We start from the raw sequence: 22948 nt of genomic DNA, 5'->3' as shown, positions 1-22948 counted from the left end.
CCTGGCCGCGTTCTGAAGGCATGTGCAGACCAGCTGGCAGATGTCTTCTCGGACATTTTCAATCCCTCTCTAGCTCAGTCTATAGTTCCTTCCTGCACCACCATTGTCCCTGTTCCTAAGAAACCCAGAGTCAACTGCCTGAATGACATCCGTTATCACGAAGCGCTTCGAGCGGCTGGTCAAAGCACACACCACCTCCTCACTGCCTGACACCCCAGCCCCACTGCAGTCTGCGCATCGCCAGAACAGGTCCACAGGAGACGCTATTGCCACTGCCCTCCATACTGCCCTCTCACACCTGCGGAAGAAAGGCACATGTGTGAGAATGCTGTATGTTGATTCAATACCATAGCGCCCTCAGAGCTGGTCATCAAGCTCCAGGACCCGGAACTGAACACCTCCCTCTGTAACTGGGTCCTGGACTTCTTGACGGAACGTCCGCAGGTGGTGAGGGTGGGCACCAACATATCCTCTACCCTGAATCTAAACACTGGAGCCCCCCAAGGCTGCGTGCTCAGCCCTGTCCTCTACTCCTTATTTACCCATGACTGTGTCACCAGGCATCACTCAAACTCCATCATCAAGTTTGCGGACGAAACGACAGTCATCGGCCTGATCACAGATGGTGAGGAGTCTGCATACAGGGAGGAGGTTGAAACCCTGGCAGCATGGTGCCAGGAAAATAACCTCTGTCTTCACATCAGTAAGACTAAGGAGATGATTGTGGACTATAGGAAACACCAGGGAGGAGACCACACACCTATTCACATCAATGGGACTGCAGTGGAGAGGGTCAGCAGTTTTAAGTTCCTGGGAGTTAACATCTCAGAGGACTTAACCTGGACCCACCACACCAACATCGATCGTGGTCAAGACAGCACGGCAGTGCCTGTTCTCTCTCCGCAGGCTACAGAGGTTCGGCATGCCGTCACATATCCAGGCCAGCTTCTACAGGTGCACTACTGAGAGCATCCTGACTGGCTGCATCACTGCCTGGTGTGGGAGCTGCTCCGCCCGGGGTCGCAGAGCACTGCAGAGGGTGGTGAGGTCAGCGCAGCTCATCACCGGCTGTGAGCTACCAAACACCCAGGAGATCTACTCAGCTAGATGTCTGAAGAAGGCCAGGTCCATTCTCAAGGATCCCAGTCATCCCAGTCACAAACTGTTCTCTCTCCTACTGTCTGGTAAACGGTACCGAAGCATTCGGTCCAAGTCCAACAGACTACAGAACAGCTTCTACCTCCAGGCAATAAGACTGCTAAACAGCCCACCTGCAGCTCCTTCAGCAGATCACCTGTACTGGCTACATGGACACAGTCTTCACTGTCTTCATCACACTGCACACCCTGGACATCCTGTACTGCACACACCCTGGACACGTCGCAGCTCGACTCATATTGAGCTCTGGCTGAGTTTATCTCATTCAAGTTCTATCGCACTGTTATCTATTATTATGGAACCTTATTTTGTAACTTTAATTTTGTGATTTTACCCCCCCGTGAGCTCGCAGAAAAGACATTTCATTGTCAGCAACTGCTGCTGCTGCTGCACGCTGTGTCGTTCTGCATTTGATAAATAAACTCTAATCTCTGTGAGACCTCGGCTGATGAGCTTCTGGGACACATTCTCCGTTCTCTTATGTATAAACATCATTTCCCCTCTGTGACAGTAGAGATATTCAAGTTAGAAATAAAACCTTGTTCTTTGAAAACGGGGTTAGAGGTGGTGTCATCTGGGGAAAACACTGACCTGGAGCTGACGGGGCAGTGTCTAATCACACCGCCTTTGTGAACAGATAATAAAGTCCTGCTACAGTTCATCCATACTAGATTGTAACCAGTGCTGTAGATCACTAGGGGTGTAATTCTTCTAAGAAACTGTACTAGCAGTCCATGGGAGAATTTACAGCCCGTATTCGACTCCAAGGAAAGAATATATTTACTGATGGCTGTAATAATACATTCTTGAGATCCCTTTGCAAATCGACAGTATCTTGTCAATTACACTATTCTGGACACGTCCTTTGGGAACCTGGCTGGTTGAAAAGAGAACGTGGGCGATGTCAAGTGAGTACTGTATAACTGATGAGGGTAAGGAGCTATCATATAAAATCACTCATCAGGTTTGCCCAGAAGAGCCCCTTGTTGTGCAGAGATTGAAAATGAATATCGATGACTGTGTCTTTTGAAACTTTACAACATTTGTTTCAGATATGTCCTCTGGTAAAAACAATCTGGACTGATCTGCAAAGTTGTATAGAGAAAGAGTCCAAAATTGACATTATCTTTCTGCAGCTTACCACTCACAGCCCACTGGAGCCCAGCAGGGGGCGCTCTCACCCAGCTCACAGCCCACTGGAGCCCAGCAGGGGGCTCTCACCCAGCTCACAGCCCACTGGAGCCCAGCAGGGGGCGCTCTGACCCAGCTCACAGCCCAATGGAGCCCAGCAGGGGGCGCTCTCCTCCAGCTCACAGCCCACTGGAGCCCAGAGGGGGGAGCCTGGTCAGTACCTGGAGGGGAGACTCCTGGGAGAGCTGAGGCTGCTGCTGGGAGAGGTGTGAGTGGGGCCAGCAGGGGGCGCTCTCTCCCTGCGCTCTGTGTGGGTCCTGATGCCCCATTACAGTGATGGTGAGCTATAAAAGAGTAGGGGTGGACACTGATGGGGACACTGGACTGTAAGAAGGCTCCGTCCTTCTGATGAGACATGAAACCAATGTCCTGACTCTCTGTGGTCATTAACAATCCCGGGGTGTCACCCCGGTGTCCCCCTGGTCTTTACCAGTCCTCCTAATAACCCTGACCTGTCCTCATCGCTCTGAGAGCTGCTGTGTGAGAGAGGACTGGCGCATCATCGAGGTGGGGTACACACTGGTGGGGGTGGAGGGGATCCCCAGGACTGTGAAGGGCTTTGAGTGGAGAGTCCAGAAAGGCGCTATTATAATAATAATAATTATTATTATTATTACAATTCTTAAATTTTAATCCCTTTGAAAATAATATGAAAGTGTCCCGTGTGACTACCTGTACCTGGTGGTGTTTTACACGTGCGGTGAACTGGTGTGGGGGAGAGCCGCGCTCGAACAGCTGAAGGACTCAAATGAACAAGTAACAGGTTTATTCCCTGCTGAAAAAAAGAAGAAAGAGAACACAACGTCTCGGCCGTGGAGCCTTCTTCAGGTGTGAGAGAGACAGGGCAACTTCACACCTCCTGACTGGCCTCTCTGTCTGTCCCCTGCTCCCGCCTCTCACTCCTCCTCCCTCCCAGCCTTTGTTCTCCTGCTACTTGACCTTTGCCTCCTGCCCTGTCTCTCTCACACCTGAAGAAGGCTCCACGGCCGAAACGTTGTGTTCTCTTTCTTCTTTTTTTCAGCAGGGAATAAACCTGTTACTTGTTCCTTTGCAGCCTACGCCTGCTGACGCAGCTGCCCACCTGAACTACAGCTGAAGGACTCGACTACAGCCGCTCCCGAACACTAGAACAGGAAAGCTGCGCTCTATGGACCGTCTTTAATCTCTTCTTGCTGTTGTAAAGTGCAGCTGTGTTACAGTATGCACCCCCGGCGGTGTTAGTGATATGCTACATGCACTCCTGTCTCTACTGCGGGTTCTGTTGTTGCAATTTAAAAAAGAGGAAAAAAACAGGGCGCGCCGACACCACCACAGAGACCCGAGGCTAGTGCGGCCCTGACGTCACCGCCCACTCGGCCGGACAGGAAGCGGAAGGACCGGGCACTTCCGGTGTTTATTCCTCGCGGTTATGTTTTAATTTTTTACACAGGAGAAAACGTATCCAAAACCAGATCAGAGAACAAGAATAAAATACAAAGCAATCGACTGCCCGAGGCCGTTTTAAAACGGAACACAATATGTTTACATTCATCAGTGGGGTTTTTTGGCATTGTTTTTAGTGGAGTTTAAGTAATATTACATTTCCATCTCATACACATGAAAGGAGGGAACAGCTTTAGACCGTTTCTTTTGGGTGTGTGATCACTAGGCAATAATACAGATTAATTATAAAAAAAATGTTCCCCATTTTATTGAACATCTTACGAGCTACACATATCAAACTCCTTAAATCCAACCTCCAACACCGAGATTCTTGAAGACTGCAAAACACCTTTGTGTTTGTACAGATGTCTGAGTCTGGGAAAGTGTCCACAGAGCAAACCTAAGCTCAATTCTAAAAGTTGTTCCTTTGACCCTGTCTCTAAGGCAGTGTGTGCTGGGAGCTGGCCAGAGAGATCTCAAACGCGTGCTCGGTGGTACACGTCTCATTTGGGGTACCTGCAGCAACAACCACAGGAGCAGCCAAGTTCCCCCACAGTTACTACAGTAACAGATGCTTGGGCCAGTGGGTTTTGGATTTAGTTCCAACAGTTCAGTAAAACTAACTTGTGAGTTTACTTTTTCCGACTTCAGTTCAGTCTTTTAACATCACAGTAAAATCAGTTTCCGCGCACTTTACAATCAGCCTGCAATTCAGACAAGTTTCGCACAAAACTGCTGAGTCAGGGAGTCAGGGAGCTCCTTATTCCTCATTCACTTGTATCCCACAGAACAATGATTAACGCTGCTCTGTCAGACATGGTGAACTCTGTCGAGCAGATATACTGATGGAAAAGAGAAACAACATTTTCTGGAATGAATGCTCACATCGCTGACAGGACAGTGATGTCCTAGACGTCACACCCGACTGGTTTGGGCCAGACAGAGGCTGCGATGGACTCGTCAGCAGTAAAAGAGTAAAAGAGCTGTGTCTCTGTGTGGGACAGTAATAGAGATCAGGGCTGTAAGAGAGCTGTGTCTCTGTGTGGGACAGTAATAGAGATCAGTGCTGTAAGAGAGCTGTGTCTCTGTGTGACAGTAATAGAGATCAGTGCTGTAAAAGAGCTGTGTCTCTGTGTGGGACAGTAATAGAGATCAGTGCTGTAAAAGAGCTGTGTCTCTGTGTGGGACAGTAATAGAGATCAGTGCTGTAAAAGAGCTGTGTCTCTGTGTGTGGGACAGTAATAGAGATCAGTGCTGTAAGAGAGCTGTGTCTCTGTGTGGGACAGTAATAGAGATCAGTGCTGTAAGAGAGCTGTGTCTCTGTGTGTGACAGTAATAGAGATCAGGGCTGTAAGAGAGCTGTGTCTCTGTGTGGGACAGTAATAGAGATCAGTGCTGTAAGAGAGCTGTGTCTCTGTGTGTGACAGTAATAGAGATCAGGGCTGTAAAAGAGCTGTGTCTCTGTGTGGGACAGTAATAGAGATCAGTGCTGTAAAAGAGCTGTGTCTCTGTGTGGGACAGTAATAGAGATCAGTGCTGTAAGAGAGCTGTGTCTCTGTGTGTGACAGTAATAGAGATCAGGGCTGTAAGAGAGCTGTGTCTCTGTGTGGGACAGTAATAGAGATCAGTGCTGTAAGAGAGCTGTGTCTCTGTGTGTGACAGTAATAGAGATCAGGGCTGTAAAAGAGCTGTGTCTCTGTGTGGGACAGTAATAGAGATCAGTGCTGTAAAAGAGCTGTGTCTCTGTGTGGGACAGTAATAGAGATCAGTGCTGTAAGAGAGCTGTGTCTCTGTGTGTGACAGTAATAGAGATCAGGGCTGTAAGAGAGCTGTGTCTCTGTGTGGGACAGTAATAGAGATCAGTGCTGTAAGAGAGCTGTGTCTCTGTGTGTGACAGTAATAGAGATCAGGGCTGTAAGAGAGCTGTGTCTCTGTGTGGGACAGTAATAGAGATCAGTGCTGTAAAAGAGCTGTGTCTCTGTGTGGGACAGTAATAGAGATCAGTGCTGTAAAAGAGCTGTGTCTCTGTGTGTGGGACAGTAATAGAGATCAGTGCTGTAAGAGAGCTGTGTCTCTGTGTGGGACAGTAATAGAGATCAGGGCTGTAAAAGAGCTGTGTCTCTGTGTGGGACAGTAATAGAGATCAGTGCTGTAAAAGAGCTGTGTCTCTGTGTGTGGGACAGTAATAGAGATCAGGGCTGTAAGAGAGCTGTGTCTCTGTGTGGGACAGTAATAGAGATCAGTGCTGTAAAAGAGCTGTGTCTCTGTGTGGGACAGTAATAGAGATCAGTGCTGTAAGAGAGCTGTGTCTCTGTGTGGGACAGTAATAGAGATCAGTGCTGTAAGAGAGCTGTGTCTCTGTGTGGGACAGTAATAGAGATCAGGGCTGTAAAAGAGCTGTGTCTCTGTGTGGGACAGTAATAGAGATCAGTGCTGTAAGAGAGCTGTGTCTCTGTGTGGGACAGTAATAGAGATCAGTGCTGTAAAAGAGCTGTGTCTCTGTGTGGGACAGTAATAGAGATCAGTGCTGTAAAAGAGCTGTGTCTCTGTGTGACAGTAATAGAGAACAGTGCTGTAAAAGAGCTGTGTCTCTGTGTGACAGTAATAGAGATCAGTGCTGTAAGAGAGCTGTGTCTCTGTGTGACAGTAATAGAGATCAGTGCTGTAAGAGAGCTGTGTCTCTGTGTGGGACAGTAATAGAGATCAGTGCTGTAAGAGAGCTGTGTCTCTGTGTGGGACAGTAATAGAGATCAGGGCTGTAAAAGAGCTGTGTCTCTGTGTGGGACAGTAATAGAGATCAGTGCTGTAAGAGAGCTGTGTCTCTGTGTGGGACAGTAATGGAGATCAGGGCTGTAAAAGAGCTGTGTCTCTGTGTGGGACAGGAACCCAGACTGGACCTGCGATCTCTGGACTGTAGGGTTACAGTGTGACCATAAGATAACATCACTTTATTGGCTATATAAGATAATATCACTTTATTGGCTATATACAATTTCTTGTATATGTCTTTTTCGCATCACCTAACCTTTTCTCCAGGAGACACACACACAGGGAGAGAGGAGCTGGGGGTCAGAGCGCAGGGTCAGACATTTACACAGCACCCCTGGAGCAGCTGGGGTTCAGGGCCTCGCTCAGGGCCCCAACGGAGTAGGATTCCTCTGCCGGCCGCAGGATTTGAACCGGCAACCCTCCAGCCACAGGCGCAGGTCCTGAGCCACAGAGCCACCCCACCAATCCACCCTGACTCAGCCCCGCCTGTGCACTGAGGTGTCCTGAGATGAGTCAGTAATTTCAGATACAGACTCACAAGCTGCGTTACCCCTGTACCTCACAGGAGGTCTGGGTGTGTGAGTGACCCCAGAGCGCCCCCACTCATACCTGTTCATTTCCAAAGAAGGAAAGAGACACGAGCAGTTGGAAAAAGCATTCTCTTCCTTTATTGGGCTCGGTTATAGGCTCCAGCAAGTCAGGTAAACAGCAGCGTTGTCACACAGTCTCTGTGTGCTTGTGCCCATGCAGTAATTAACAATCGCCCACACTAACGAGAGAAACACACGACCCCCCCGCTACCGAAACACACGCACACCCCCCACAACACACACTTCCTACAGTCCAGGCGAGCTGCTCCTTCAACACAGGCCGACATCGACGCCACTGGCACGTTCCTGAAACACACGGAGTGCGTCGGGCTCTCAGCCAGCTCATGGCCACATCAGACTGTCACCACCGGTCTGGACAAAACACACCGACCAACTTCTTCTCTCAAAGCACTAAATTAAATTTAATTAGGAACAACAAAAACACACAACCCCAAAATCCATTCCACAGAAATGCCCACCGTCAAAACCTGGCCTCCGCCTCAGAGCCCCTGCGCTTCTCCCCAGACTCTCTCTCTGTCCCGCGCTCGGAGTGCGGCTGGCTGGACTGGGCCGCGGGTCCGACAGTCGAGCCCCGAGCCGGGCCGCGGGTCCGACAGTCGAGCCCCGAGCCGGGCCGCGGGTCCGACAGTCGAGCCCCGAGCCGGGCCGCGGGTCCGACAGTCGAGCCCCGAGCCGGGCCGCGGGTGGAGACCTGTCTACAGGAGTCTGGGACCCCAGGGGGCTCACGTTCGTCCTTGTGTTCATGGTTTTGGGGTGGAGGGGGTTATTGTGTGAGGTCAAGGTTCATAAGGGTGCCACCCCCCCTCCATATGCACTCTCCCTCCCTCCCTCCCTCCCTCCCTCCCTCCTTCCCTCCCTACTCCTCCTCTCTCTCCCTCCCTCCCTCGCTCTTCCTCCTCCTCCTCTGCCTCACTGCACTGCCTGCTCGTTCGCAGTGCTGCCGGAGTCCTGCGGCTTCATGACATCGGGAAGCTCCGGGGGGCTGGAGAACGGGTCGATCCGCAACTGTTCGAAGACATCATCTGAGAGAGAGAGACGGGGGTTAATACAGACACACTGACTGGACACTCCAGTACATTGACACTGCACTGAGAGAGAGAGGGGTTAATACACACACACTGACTGGACACTCCAGTACATTAACACTGCACTGAGAGACAGGAGGGTTCATACACACACTGACTGGACACTCCAGTACATTAACACTGCACTGAGAGAGAGAGGGGTTAATACAGACACACTGACTGGACACTCCAGTACATTAACACTGCACTGAGAGACAGGAGGGTTCATACAGACACCCTGACTCACCGCTGACTCTGAAGGCCAGTCCCACAGTAGCAGGAGCCTGGGGTCGAGCTGTCTGGTTGGTGAACCCACAGTCTCCCAGAGTCTTGTTGTCGTCTAACAGCTGGTCATCCTGCGGGGAGACGGGAGGTTAAAACAGACCAACAGCGCTCCCCCTGCCCAGCTCCTGCCTCCTCCCCCTGCCCACCTTGAAGAGCCTCTGGTCCTCCGGCGCCCTCTTCAGGATGCCCTCCACGATGCGCTTGAGGTCGTACACTGTGGTCGACTCCTTGGCATCGGTGAAGATGGTCGTCTTGTGACGCCGGATCATAAGAAAGACGTCCTGCAGTGAGAAGAAACATGAGAACAGCCTGCCCACAGAGAGGGAACCACACACACAGGAGACAGCCTGTCCACAGAGAGGGAACCACACACACAGGAGACAGCCTGTCCACAGAGCGGGAACCACACACACAGGAGACAGCCTGTCCACAGAGAGGGAACCACACACACAGGAGACAGCCTGTCCACAGAGAGGGAACCACACACACAGGAGACAGCCTGCCCACAGAGAGGGAACACACACACACACACACACACACGAGACAGCCTGACACTGCTGGATCAGGACTGTCAGACCTGGGCACTGCCAGCCCACCTGGACCCAGAACAGCAGAGCCTGGCACTGCTGGAGCAGGACTGTCAGACCTGGGCACTGCCAGCCCATCTGGACCCAGAACAGCAGAGCCTGGCACTGCTGGAGCAGGACTGTCAGACCTGGGCACCGCCAAGACCAGAGTTATGGTTTTCCAGAAGAAAGCCAGACCTCAGAGAAACAGGTACAAATTCACACTCAACAGCAACACATTGGAGCACACATCCAGCTACAGATATCTCGGTCTCACCATCAGCTCATCTGAGAGTTTCTACGCAATAAGAAGGAGGCTTTTCAACATCAACCCACCAACAAGAATCTGGTTGCAAATATTTGAAAGTGTAATCCAACCCATTGGAATATTAAAGTATTGGCTACACCTAAAACACAGTGACCAAAACTCCTACCACCACAAGACCCTGCTGAGCCCAAAACAGAGCCCCCTGAGCCTCTCTCAATAATAATAATACAGTGTGTGATCTCCTGTCACAGCCTGAGGAACAGTGAGCCTGTCTCTCAATAATAATAATACAGTGTGTGATCTCCTGTCCCAGCCTGAGGAACAGACAGTGAGCCTGTCTCTCAATAATAATAATACAGTGTGTGATCTCCTGTCACAGCCTGAGGAACAGACAGTGAGCCTGTCTCTCAATAATAATAATACAGTGTGTGATCTCCTGTCCCAGCCTTAGGAACAGACAGTGAGCCTGTCTCTCAATAATAATAATACAGTGTGTGATCTCCTGTCCCAGCCTGAGGAACAGACAGTGAGCCCGTCTCTCAATAATAATAATACAGTGTGTGATCTCCTGTCCCAGCCTGAGGAACAGTGAGTCTGTCTCTCAATAATGCTCAATATGTCTACATGTAAACATCTTATGATTGTGTATTTATTGTAAATGTCTGTAGATTTTTGTTTTATGTTGATTGTATTTGCTTTGCTTTGGTAACACAGATTTTAGTCATTGGTCATGCCAATAAAGCACCTTGAATTGAACTGAAATTGAGGGGAGACAGAGGAGACAGGGAGAGAGAGTATAAACACACACACTCACACTGTCTATTCCAGGAGAGACAGAGGGGACTGGCTGACGATGACTGGTCATTCCTCTGAGTGACCCACAGACTGGCTGACCAGGGTCCAGTCTGGACTAACTTGGTGACCAAGACAGCAGCCCCAGTACCTCGGGGTGCCACCCCAGGGAGCCCCCAGTACCTCAGGGTGCCACCCCGGGGAGCCCCCACTTCCTCAGGGCTCCCAGCCCCGGCCTCGCCAGCAGGTCGCCGGACAGAGCCGTCAGCTCCCGCAGGGCAGCGGCCCGGGGCTCAGCCCGGTGACCCCGGTCTCTCTCGGCCCCCCGGGACAGCGAGACCGGCGCCGGGCCTGCTCTCCGGGGGCCCAGCCGGCTGCTCGCCGGGGTGCCCGGTCCCGAGTCCCGGTCCGGACGGAAAGACTCGCCCCGGCGTGCGGCGCGGAGCCGTTTCACACTCGCCCACGGCAGACACGGCCCCACGGCCCCACCGCACCCCCCACCGACCCGCGGGCCCGCAGCCCCCGCCAGCTGCGCCACAAACACTCGAACCGGACATTTTGTTGTCTCCGCTCACTCACCATGACTCCCAGTCGCTCAGAGAAAATCCTCCTCGGTCCTCCGAGTTCCCACAATGCCCCCGCGCAGCTCAAACAAACCTCTCCGCGCCGGTCCTCCGCCTTCCCACAATGCACCTTAGAGCGAGAAGCGCTCTAGAGCGGCAGACTTCCGTGTGTGTGTGTGTGTGTGTGTGTGTCGCGCGCGTGCGCAGTGGGAGATTAACTTTTTAAAAATATTTATTTAAACACCAGAAATACAAAAAAGGAGACAGAATAATGAAATATATACAGAAATAGACACTTTAAAGTCAGAGGAATTCACAGTTGTAAAAACTAAAAATTATACTTATTAGATATTTCCATTGTGTGTCTCGCCTTTTGATTCTTTCAGTTTCTAACAATTTAAATAAAAAGGGAATTCAACTTTAAAAGCATGAATAGAGGGAGCAGTATTAGACCATTTACATAAGTGGATAAAGTATTTAGCTAAAATAATTAACATATTAACAATACAAACACATCCTTTATCCAAATCAGATCGAGCAAAATGTAAAATAATATCAAAATCGTTCAATGTAACATTTACCTTTACATGTTGAGCAATAACATTTTGCAGATCTGTCCAAAACAGTTTTGTATATGTGCAGTTAACAAAGATTCCTTCTCATGATTACAAAACACACATAAGTCATCTTGTTCGTGTTTTAATCTAGAAAGTGTCAATTTAACAGGATTAAATCTGTGAACCATTTTAAATGAAATTTCATTAGCTTTATTTGTAAGACAGTCTTTATCAGCAATTGTCCAAACTAATCTCCCGTTTATATTCCTAAACACAGCATCCCAGGAGGAGACGCAAGAAGGTGTAACACATGAGTTGCACAAGTTCCTAATATGATTATTATTGCATTTTTAATCTTTTATATCTATTCGAGATGAACTCCTTCTAAGCTGAAACATCGAGACGGGTCTGTCTCACCAAGAAATAATAATAACAATAATAATAATAATTCCTTACACTTCTATAGTGTTTTTCTGGACACCCCACTCAAAGCTCTTTACAGTAATGGGGATCCCCTCCACCCCCACCAGTGTGTACCCCACCTGGATGAGGCTCCAGTCCTCTCCCACACACCAGCTCTCAGTGGAGGAGAGCAGAGTGATGAGGACAGGTCAGAGAGGGGGGTTATTAGGAGGCCATGATGGGTAAAGACCAGGGGGACACCGGGGTGACACCCCGACTCTTTTCAGGAAACACACTGGGATTGTTAATGACCACAGGCTACAGGTGCACTATTGAGAGCATCCTGACTGGCTGCATCACTGCCTGGTCTGGGAGTTGCTCCGCCCGGGATCGCAGAGCACTGCAGAGGGTGGTGAGGTCAGCGCAGCTCATCACCGGCTGTGAGCTACCAAACACCCAGGAGATCTACTCAGCTAGATGTCTGAAGAAGGCCAGGTCCATTCTCAAGGACCCCAGTCATCCCAGTCACAAACTGTTCTCTCTCCTACTGTCTGGTAAACGGTACCGAAGCATTCGGTCCAAGTCCAACAGACTACAGAACAGCTTCTACCTCCAGGCAGTAAGACTGCTAAACAGCCCACCTGCAGCTCCTTCAGCAGATCACCTGTACTGGCTACATGGACACACAGTCTTCACTGTCTTCATCACACTGCACACCCTGGACATCCTGTACTGCACACACCCTGGACACGTCGCAGCTCTTTTGTCTCATCAGAAGGACGGAGCCTTTTTACAGTCCAGTGTCCCCGCCAGTGTCCACCCCTACTCTTTTATAGCTCACCATCACTGTACTGGGGCATCAGGACCCACACAGAGCGCAGGGAGAGAGCGCCCCCTGCTGGCCCCACTCACACCTCTCCCAGCAGCAGCCTCAGCTCTCCCAGGAGTCTCCCCTCCAGGGGGCTTGGTACTGGGGGCTCCCCATGTCCGCAGTCCTGGCCAGATTTCCCCCTGGTCTTTACCCATCAAGGCCTCCTAATAACCCCCCTCTCTGACCTGTCCTCATCACTCTGCTCTCCTCCACTGAGAGCTGGTGTGTGTGAGAGGACTGGAGCATCATCCAGGTGGGGTACACACTGGTGGGGGTGGAGGGGGTCCCCATGACCTGTACAGTGTGTTCTGAGTGGAGTGTCCAAAAAAGAGGTATATAAGTGTAAGGATTATTATTATTATAGTGTGTGGGTGTTGTACAGTGTGTGTGTGAATGGAGGTGTGGGTGTTGTACAGTGTGTGTGTGTACTGAACTGCGGTCTCCAGCTCAGAGCTCAGTCTCAGCGCAGACCCCTGCAGCGCAGACCTGGACAGCGGCCGAGCTCTGAGCTCAGTCTCAGCACAGACCTGGACAGCGGCCGAGCTCGGAGCTCAGTCTCAGCGCAGACCTGGACAGCGGCCGAGCTCGGAGCTCAGTCTCAGCGCAGACCTGGACAGCGGCCGAGCTCGGAGCTCAGTCTCAGAGCAGACCTGGACAGCGGCCGAGCTCGGAGCTCAGTCTCAGAGCAGACCTGGACAGCGGCCGAGCTCGGAGCTCAGTCTCAGCGCAGACCTGGACAGCGGCCGAGCTCGGAGCTCAGTCTCAGCGCAGACCTGGACAGCGGCCGAGCTCGGAGCTCAGTCTCAGCGCAGACCTGGACAGCGGCCGAGCTCGGAGCTCAGTCTCAGCGCAGACCTGGACAGCGGCCGAGCTCGGAGCTCAGTCTCAGAGCAGACCTGGACAGCGGCCGAGCTCGGAGCTCAGTCTCAGCGCAGACCTGGACAGCGGCCGAGCTCGGAGCTCAGTCTCAGCGCAGACCTGGACAGCGGCCGAGCTCGGAGCTCAGTCTCAGCGCAGACCTGGACAGCGGCCGAGCTCGGAGCTCAGTCTCAGCGCAGACCTGGACAGCGGCCGAGCTCGGAGCTCAGTCTCAGAGCAGACCTGGACAGCGGCCGAGCTCGGAGCTCAGTCTCAGCGCAGACCTGGACAGCGGCCGAGCTCGGAGCTCAGTCTCAGCGCAGACCTGGACAGCGGCCGAGCTCGGAGCTCAGTCTCAGCGCAGACCTGGACAGCGGCCGAGCTCGGAGCTCAGTCTCAGAGCAGACCTGGACAGCGGCCGAGCTCGGAGCTCAGTCTCAGAGCAGACCTGGACAGCGGCCGAGCTCGGAGCTCAGTCTCAGCGCAGACCTGGACAGCGGCCGAGCTCGGAGCTCAGTCTCAGCGCAGACCTGGACAGCGGCCGAGCTCGGAGCTCAGTCTCAGAGCAGACCTGGACAGCGGCCCAGTTTCCTGCTGCGCTGACGAGCTCAAACTGCAGGACATTTCACTCCTTCTGATCAGCAAACTGATACACAGGTCACACAGAACCACTGCTTCGTCTCGTGTTGGCATCTGACTGCAACTCCCTGACAATTTAACGTTGGTTTTTAATTCCAGAACTGCACTTACACGAAACTATACCAGATGGGGGTACATAACTAACAACAAGTAAAGGTTTAGTCCTGCTGAAAAAAAGAAGAAAGAGAACACAACGTTTCGGCCGTGGAGCCTTCTTCAGGTGTGAGAGAGACAGGGCAGGAGGCAAAGGTCAAGTAGCGGGAGAACAAAGGCTGGGAGGGAGGAGGAGTGAGAGGCGGGAGCAGGGGACAGACAGAGAGGCCAGTCAGGAGGTGTGAAGTCAGAATGGGTGCAGAGAGGTGTGAAATGAAACGTCCAATGAAGGGAGAAAATTTAAAAGAACAGTAGTCTGTCGTTAAGAGAAGGGAGAATGTGTGATCCTAGCTGCAGAATAATTTTGGTTTCGGTGGTCTTTCTGATGTATGAGTTCGGAAAACCGTCTTTGAGAACACAGACGGAGAGATGAGAGTGGTCGTGGCCGTCAGAGGTGAAATGAGAAACAATGGGCTTGGAGAGATCTTTAATCTTCACAGCCCTGACGTGTTCTCTGAAGCGGTCTCCAAGTCTCCTTCCTGTTTCTCCAGTGTAGATGGCTGGGCATTTCCTGCAAGAGATACAGTGAATAAGGCTGCTGGAGGTACAAGATGCCCTCTGGGTGATCCGGAATTGTCCTGAGGGGCCCTGAATGAGTGTGGTGGTGGATGTGTACTTGCAGGTGTCATAACTAACAACGCCTTACTCAAATTGCAGATGGGTGAGGACCCGCGGTCTGAGTTGGAACAGCTGTCCACAGAGAGCGGAAGGTCCAGACATGAGCGAGCGGGTATCTGGGTGTCCTGTACGGGCTACAGTACAGTTCTCTCCGCACAAACCTCAGGCGTTCTCAGGGGCTGTGCGGTATTTACTGCGCCTCATCTAAAAGTTGTTTTTTTTTCTAAGCTGTGGATCAGCTCCGCTTGAGGCGGCGAGCGAGTGACGAGATCGGTCCGTCCAGCAGGGCCGTGTGCTGCTGGACAGACACTCTCCTTACAGCGGAGGCAGAAGCTGCAGGGGACGTCCCGGGCGTGGGCGGGTTTATTTCTGAAGCAGAAGCTGCAGATGCGAGATGCTGGTACGCCCGAGTGGGGTCTGACCTACAAGTTCAACAACCTGTATCTGCAGCTCTGGACGTGGGACACTTCTGGAAGAGATCAGTCCCAAGTGTGAGCGCGAGGCGTCCACGCAGGCGCGGTCTTGCGTGGGTCCGGCGACAGGCTGTCTCCCGCGCGCCGTCGCCTTCGCGCAGCGTCGCAGCGAGCTGTGCCCCCGGCTGCTCGGCCACGGCGCTGTCTCCGACGATCACGACGACTTCGACCTGCCGGACCCCGAGTGTGCCCTCCCAGCAGCACGTGGCAGGCGTGACACCTCGGCGACCCGCGGAGGACTCGGGGCTCTGAGACGTCACTGTCGCGGGCCGAGACCTCCCGAGGAAGACGGACGGTAAACGCCATCGTCAGTGGACGCCACATGGATGAATACACACGATCGCTTTCGGTATGAACACGCGTGGGGCGGCTGGGAGCCACTGGAGCAGGACATTCCAGTCTTCTCCCGGGGGACTGGGACTGGGGGGCGATATTAGTGGGGGAGATCCAGACTCCTGCTCGCTGCTCTGCACAGGGCTGCAGGACAGAACTGGTCCAGTTGGGAATCACGACTCATGCAGAGGCTGGCTGCCCCTGGGCCGAGCTGGGCCGGACTGCGGTCAGAGTCCTGAACCCCGTCCGGGAGATGTGTGAGACACACTGAGACACTGAGACACACTGAGACACACTGAGATAGACACAGAGACAGAGACAGAGACACTGAGACACTGAGACACACACTGAGACACAGACACATACTGAGACACTCAGACACACACAGAGACACAGACACACTCAGACACTCAGACACACACAGACACTCAGACTCACTCAGACACAGACACACTCAGACACAGACACACAGAGACACAGAGACACAGAGACACAGAGACACAGACACACTGAGATACACAGACACACTGAGACACACAGACACTGAGACACTGACACTGACACTCAGACACACACTGAGACACAGACACACTCAGACACACACAGACACACTGAGACACAGACACACTGAGACTCAGACACACACAGAGACACACAGAGACACACAGAGACAGAGACAGAGACACACAGACACACTGACACACTGAGATACACAGACACACTGAGACACACAGACACTGAGACACAGACACACTCAGACACACACAGACACACTGAGACACAGACACACACTGAGACACAGACACACTGAGACTCAGACACACACAGACACACACAGAGACACACAGAGACAGAGACAGAGACAGAGACAGAGACAGAGACACACTGACACACTGACACACAGACACACTGAGACACACAGGGAGCAGCTGTGCGGGCGGGGACTCGCTATTTCGCTGCTGCTGCGGCAACAGAAGCGATGACACGGTGGCGCTGTGCGTGGGGAGCAGTATTTGTCTTCTGCGGGTGCAGCTCGGATAAGAAGCCTGAGCACAGAGACCAGACAGCGCGCCTGTGAAACTCTTCCTCCTGCAGAAGGCGCTGGGGGCGGGGCCCGGGGAGGGGCCGACCCTCGCTCCGGGTCAAATCTCTCTTTATGGCAGCAAGGAGGCGGGTGCTGCAGCGCGTCCCTTCCTTATATGGCTGAAGGGGGAGGAGCCCTGGCGAGGAGGCGTGGCCCGCCCGTCCTTGAAGACGCGGATGCGTCATGAATATTCATAGAGAGGCGGGGACTCGGGCGGGTTGCGCGGTAACCGGGAGGAAAGTCGCGTGTTTTGGCGCCAGGAGCTGCGGTCGGTCCGGGTGACTGGTGGAGATACTGGGGCACCAGCGGGGTGACTGGTGGAGATACTGGGGGTGTTACCGCGAGTGCTGACTCGCTCCCAGCTCGGACTCTGTTGCACGCCGGTGACGAGGGTCCGGAGTTTCCTACTTGTGTTGACAGAGACGGCAGGTGAGAGATTACTGTGTGTGTGTGTATCGGAGTGTGTGAGTCAGATTTCAGTGAGGTTATATCGAGCTGTGTGTGTGTCAGTGTTACAGTGTGTGTGTGTCGGAGTGTGTGAGTGAGATTTCAGAGAGAGGTTATATCGAGCTGTGTGTGTGTTAGTGTGTTACTGTGTGTGTGTGTGTTGGAGTGTGTGAGTGAGATTTCAGAGAGGTTATATCGAGCTGAGTGTGTGTCAGTGTGTTACTGTGTGTGAGTGAGATTTCAGAGAGAGGTTATATCGAGCTGTGTGTGTTAGTGTGTTACTGTGTGTGTGTCAGAGTGTGTGAGTGAGATTTCAGAGTGAGGTTATATCGAGCTGTGTGTGTGTCAGTGTGTTACAGTGTGTGTGTGTTGGAGTGTGTGAGTGAGATTTCAGAGTGAGGTTATATCGAGCTGTGTGTGTGTCAGTGTGTTACTGTGTGTGTGTCGGAGTGTGTGAGTGAGATTTCGGAGTGAGGTTATATCGAGCTGTGTGTGTGTCAGTGTGTTACTGTGTGTGTGTCAGAGTGTGTGAGTGAGATTTCGGAGTGAGGTTATATCGAGCTGTGTGTGTGTCAGTGTGTTACTGTTTGTGTGTCGGAGTGTGTGAGTGAGAGATTTCAGAGAGAGGTTATATCGAGCTGTGTGTGTGTCAGTGTGTTACTGTGTTATTGTGTGTGTGTGTCGGAGTGTGTGAGTGAGATTTCAGAGTGAGGTTATATCGAGCTGTGTGTGTGTCAGTGTGTTACTGTGTGTGTGTCGGAGTGTGTGAGTGAGAGATTTCGGAGTGAGGTTATATCGAGCTGTGTGTGTGTCAGTGTGTTACTGTGTGTGTGTCGGAGTGTGTGAGTGAGATTTCGGAGTGAGGTTATATCGAGCTGTGTGTGTGTTAGTGTGTTACTGTGTGTGTGTGTTGGAGTGTGTGAGTGAGATTTCGGAGTGAGGTTATATTGAGCTGTGTGTGTGTTAGTGTGTTACTGTGTGTGTGTGTTGGAGTGTGTGAGTGAGATTTCAGAGAGGTTATATCGAGCTGTGTGTGTGTCAGTGTGTTACTGTGTGTGTGTCAGAGTGTGTGAGTGAGATTTCAGAGAGGTTATATCGAGCTGTGTGTGTGTCAGTGTGTTACCGTGTGTGTGTCGGAGTGTGTGAGTGAGAGATTTCAGAGAGGTTATATCGAGCTGTGTGTGTGTCAGTGTTACAGTGTGTGTGTGTCGGAGTGTGTGAGTGAGATTTCAGAGAGAGGTTATATCGAGCTGTGTGTGTGTTAGTGTGTTACTGTGTGTGTGTTGGAGTGTGTGAGTGAGATTTCAGAGAGGTTATATCGAGCTGAGTGTGTGTCAGTGTGTTACTGTGTGTGTGTTGGAGTGTGTGAGTGAGATTTCGGAGTGAGGTTATATCGAGCTGTGTGTGTGTCAGTGTGTTACTGTGTGTGTGTCAGAGTGTGTGAGTGAGATTTCGGAGTGAGGTTATATCGAGCTGTGTGTGTGTCAGTGTGTTACAGTGTGTGTGTCGGAGTGTGAGTGAGATTTCGGAGTGAGGTTATATCGAGCTGTGTGTGTGTCAGTGTGTTACTGTGTGTGTGTCGGAGTGTGTGAGTGAGAGATTTCAGAGAGGTTATATCGAGCTGTGTGTGTGTCTGTGTTACAGTGTGTGTGTGTCGGAGTGTGTGAGTGAGATTTCAGAGAGAGGTTATATCGAGCTGAGTATGTGTCAGTGTGTTACTGTGTGTGTGTGTTGGAGTGTGTGAGTGAGATTTCAGAGAGGTTATATCGAGCTGTGTGTGTGTCAGTGTGTTACTGTGTGTGTGTGTTGGAGTGTGTGAGTGAGATTTCAGAGAACGGTTATATCGAGCTGTGTGTGTTAGTGTGTTACTGTGTGTGTGTCAGAGTGTGTGAGTGAGATTTCAGAGTGAGGTTATATCGAGCTGTGTGTGTGTTAGTGTGTTACAGTGTGTGTGTCAGAGTGTGTGAGTGAGATTTCGGAGTGAGGTTATATCGAGCTGTGTGTGTGTCAGTGTGTTACTGTTTGTGTGTTGGAGTGTGTGAGTGAGAGATTTCAGAGAGAGGTTATATCGAGCTGTGTGTGTGTCAGTGTGTTACTGTGTTATTGTGTGTGTGTGTCGGAGTGTGTGAGTGAGATTTCAGAGTGAGGTTATATCGAGCTGTGTGTGTGTCAGTGTGTTACTGTGTGTGTGTCGGAGTGTGTGAGCGAGAGATTTCAGAGAGGTTATATCGAGCTGTGTGTGTGTCAGAGTATGTGAGTGAGATTTCGGAGTGAGGTTATATCGAGCTGTGTGTGTGTCAGTGTGTTACAGTGTGTGTGTCGGAGTGTGAGTGAGATTTCAGAGAGGTTATATCGAGCTGTGTGTGTGTCAGTGTGTTACTGTGTGTGTGTCGGAGTGTGTGAGTGAGAGATTTCGGAGTGAGGTTATATCGAGCTGTGTGTGTGTCAGTGTGTTACAGTGTGTGTGTCGGAGTGTGTGAGTGAGATTTCGGAGTGAGGTTATATCGAGCTGTGTGTGTGTCAGTGTGTTACTGTGTGTGTGTTGGAGTGTGTGAGTGAGATTTCAGAGAGGTTATATCGAGCTGTGTGTGTGTCAGTGTGTTACTGTGTGTGTGTCGGAGTGTGTGAGCGAGATTTCGGAGTGAGGTTATATCGAGCTGTGTGTGTGTCAGTGTGTTACTGTGTGTGTGTCAGTGTGTTACTGTGTTATTGTGTGTGTGTGTCGGAGTGTGTGAGTGAGAGATTTCGGAGTGAGGTTATATCGAGCTGTGTGTGTGTCAGTGTGTTACTGTGTGTGTGTCGGAGTGTGTGAGTGAGGTTTCAGAGTGAGGTTATATCGAGCTGTGTGTGTGTTAGTGTGTTACTGTGTGTGTGTCGGAGTGTGTGAGTGAGAGATTTCAGAGTGAGGTTATATCGAGCTGTGTGTGTGTTAGTGTGGTACTGTGTGTGTGTCGGAGTGTGTGAGTGACATTTCAGAGAGGTTATATCGAGCTGTGTGTGTGTCAGTGTGTTACTGTGTGTGTGTTGGAGTGTGTGAGTCAGATTTCAGAGAGGTTATATTGAGCTGTGTGTGTGTCAGTGTGTTACAGTGTGTGTGTCGGAGTGTGAGTGAGATTTCGGAGTGAGGTTATATCGAGCTGTGTGTGTGTCAGTGTGTTACTGTTTGTGTGTCGGAGTGTGTGAGTGAGATTTCAGAGAGGTTATATCGAGCTGTGTGTGTGTCAGTGTGTTACTGTGTGTGTGTCGGAGTGTGTGAGTGAGAGATTTCAGAGAGGTTATATCGAGCTGTGTGTGTGTTAGTGTGTTACTGTGTGTGTGTCGGAGTGTGTGAGTGAGATTTCGGAGTGAGGTTATATCGAGCTGTGTGTGTGTCAGTGTGTTACTGTGTGTGTGTCAGTGTGTTACTGTGTTATTGTGTGTGTGTGTCGGAGTGTGTGAGTGAGAGATTTCGGAGTGAGGTTATATCGAGCTGTGTGTGTGTCAGTGTGTTACTGTGTGTGTGTCGGAGTGTGTGAGTGAGGTTTCAGAGTGAGGTTATATCGAGCTGTGTGTGTGTTAGTGTGTTACTGTGTGTGTGTCGGAGTGTGTGAGTGACATTTCAGAGAGGTTATATCGAGCTGTGTGTGTGTCAGTGTGTTACTGTGTGTGTGTTGGAGTGTGTGAGTCAGATTTCAGAGAGGTTATATCGAGCTGTGTGTGTGTCAGTGTGTTACTGTTTGTGTGTCGGAGTGTGTGAGTGAGATTTCAGAGAGGTTATATCGAGCTGTGTGTGTGTCAGTGTGTTACTGTGTGTGTGTCGGAGTGTGTGAGTGAGAGATTTCAGAGAGGTTATATCGAGCTGTGTGTGTGTTAGTGTGTTACTGTGTGTGTGTCGGAGTGTGTGAGTGAGATTTCGGAGTGAGGTTATATCGAGCTGTGTGTGTGTCAGTGTGTTACTGTGTGTGTGTCGGAGTGTGTGAGTGAGATTTCGGAGTGAGGTTATATCGAGCTGTGTGTGTGTCAGTGTGTTACTGTGTGTGTGTCAGTGTGTTACTGTGTGTGTGTCGGAGTGTGTGAGTGAGATTTCGGAGTGAGGTTATATCGAGCTGTGTGTGTGTCAGTGTGTTACTGTGTGTGTGTCGGAGTGTGTGAGTGAGATTTCGGAGTGAGGTTATATCGAGCTGTGTGTGTGTCAGTGTGTTACAGTGTGTGTGTCGGAGTGTGAGTGAGATTTCGGAGTGAGGTTATATCGAGCTGTGTGTGTGTCAGTGTGTTACTGTGTGTGTGTCGGAGTATGTGTGTGACATTTCAGAGAGGTTATATCGAGCTGTGTGTGTGTCAGTGTGTTACTGTGTGTGTGTCGGAGTGTGTGAGTGAGATTTCGGAGTGAGGTTATATCGAGCTGTGTGTGTGTCAGTGTGTTACTGTGTGTGTGTCGGAGTGTGTGAGTGAGATTTCGGAGTGAGGTTATATCGAGCTGTGTGTGTGTCAGTGTGTTACAGTGTGTGTGTCGGAGTGTGAGTGAGATTTCGGAGTGAGGTTATATCGAGCTGTGTGTGTGTCAGTGTGTTACTGTGTTATTGTGTGTGTGTCGGAGTGTGTGAGTGAGATTTCAGAGAGAGGTTATATCGAGCTGTGTGTGTGTCAGTGTGTTACTGTGTGTGTGTCGGAGTGTGTGAGTGAGAGATTTCAGAGAGAGATTATATCGAGCTGTGTGTGTGTCAGTGTGTTACTGTGTGTAGTAGGGTGTGTGTGTTACTGTGTGTAGTAGTGTGTGTGGTACTGTGTGTCAGTAGGGAGAGTCTAAAGCTTTGAGGTCCAAAGAGTTATTAATGCAGAAATAATCCTGCTGGACTCTGAGTCTCCCTGTCCTGTGTCCTGTGTCTCCAGGATGGACTCCTGAGTCGCCCTGTCCTGTGTCCTGTGTCTCCTGCTGTGCTCTGAGTCGCCCTGTTCTGTGTCCTGTGTCTCTTGCTGGACTCTGAGTCCCCCTGTCCTGTGTCTCCTGCTGCACTCTGAGTCTCCCTGTCCTGTGTCTCCTGCTGTGCTCTGAGTCTCCCTGTCCTGTGTCCTGTGTCTCCTGCTGCACTCTGAGTCTCCCTGTCCTGTGTCCTGTGTCTCCTGCTGTGCTCTGAGTCGCCCTGTCCTGTGTCCTGTGTCTCTTGCTGGACTCTGAGTCCCCCTGTCCTGTGTTTCCTGATGGACTCTGTGCTGTACACTGTCAGCTGGAGATGAGCTCTTTTACAGAGGAGACCTCTGGTTCAGTGTGACGGGATGGGTACAGAGACTGCAGACCGTGCGCGCTCTGTAAGCTGTGACTCGTCCTCTGTCTCCGCAGGAGGCCTGGAGGCCCAGATGTCTGCTGTTCACTGTGGAGTCTCTCCCATCAGCCCTCCTCCCTCCTCTGTCATAGTGTTATTCTAGACTCTGTAATGCCTCTCAGCTGTATACGTCAGGAATTTTGCGAGCCTATGGAACAAGACAGCTCTCTAGACCCCTGTATACTGCTGTAGAGACCTGCTCTATAAACACCCGAAGAACCGGAGTCTGCAGTCAGTCTGTCCTGCCCTCGTCTGCGCAGTCCCTGCAGTCAGTCTGTCCTGCCCTCGTCTGCGCAGTCCCTGCAGTCAGTCTGTCCCTCGTCTGCGCAGTCCCTGCAGTCCTGTTGCTCGCCCCTGTGTCCTCGTCTGCGCAGTCTCTGCAGTCAGTCTGTCCTGCCCTCGTCTGCGCAGTCCCTGCAGTCAGTCTGTCCTGCCCTCGTCTGCGCAGTCCCTGCAGTCAGTCTGTCCCTCGTCTGCGCAGTCCCTGCAGTCAGTCTGACCCTCGTCTGCGCAGTCTCTGCAGT

At 51.4% G+C, this 22948-nt stretch overlaps 1 protein-coding gene across 1 annotated transcript; it reads right to left on the bottom strand.

The window, feature by feature from the left end:
* Positions 1-7185: 7185 nt before the first annotated feature.
* Positions 7186-10804, bottom strand: elob (elongin B). The gene is made up of 4 exons (XM_088909104.1): positions 10706-10804; positions 8647-8781; positions 8463-8571; positions 7186-8173 (listed from the first exon to the last, which is right to left on the bottom strand). The coding sequence occupies exons 1-4, from the start codon at positions 10706-10708 to the stop codon at positions 8061-8063; spliced, it is 360 nt and encodes a 119-aa protein (XP_088765230.1). The 5' UTR covers positions 10709-10804; the 3' UTR covers positions 7186-8060.
* Between the last annotated feature and the right edge of the window lie 12144 nt (positions 10805-22948).

This window comes from Atractosteus spatula (genome assembly GCF_055471065.1).
Source record: "Atractosteus spatula isolate fAtrSpa1 chromosome 5 unlocalized genomic scaffold, fAtrSpa1.hap1 SUPER_5_unloc_1, whole genome shotgun sequence".
NCBI lineage: Eukaryota > Metazoa > Chordata > Actinopteri > Semionotiformes > Lepisosteidae > Atractosteus > Atractosteus spatula.
The sequence above is the reverse complement of the archived record's forward strand: the minus strand, read 5'-3'. Positions and strand labels throughout refer to the sequence as shown.

Excerpts from the sequence above, each read along its gene's own strand:
- elob (XM_088909104.1), bottom strand. Across the intron at positions 8,572-8,646 it reads AGGACCAGAGGCTCTTCAAG|GATGACCAGCTGTTAGACGA; the intron begins GTGGGCAGGGGG and ends GTCTCCCCGCAG. Across the intron at positions 8,174-8,462 it reads ACTGGCCTTCAGAGTCAGCG|ATGATGTCTTCGAACAGTTG; the intron begins GTGAGTCAGGGT and ends TCTCTCTCTCAG.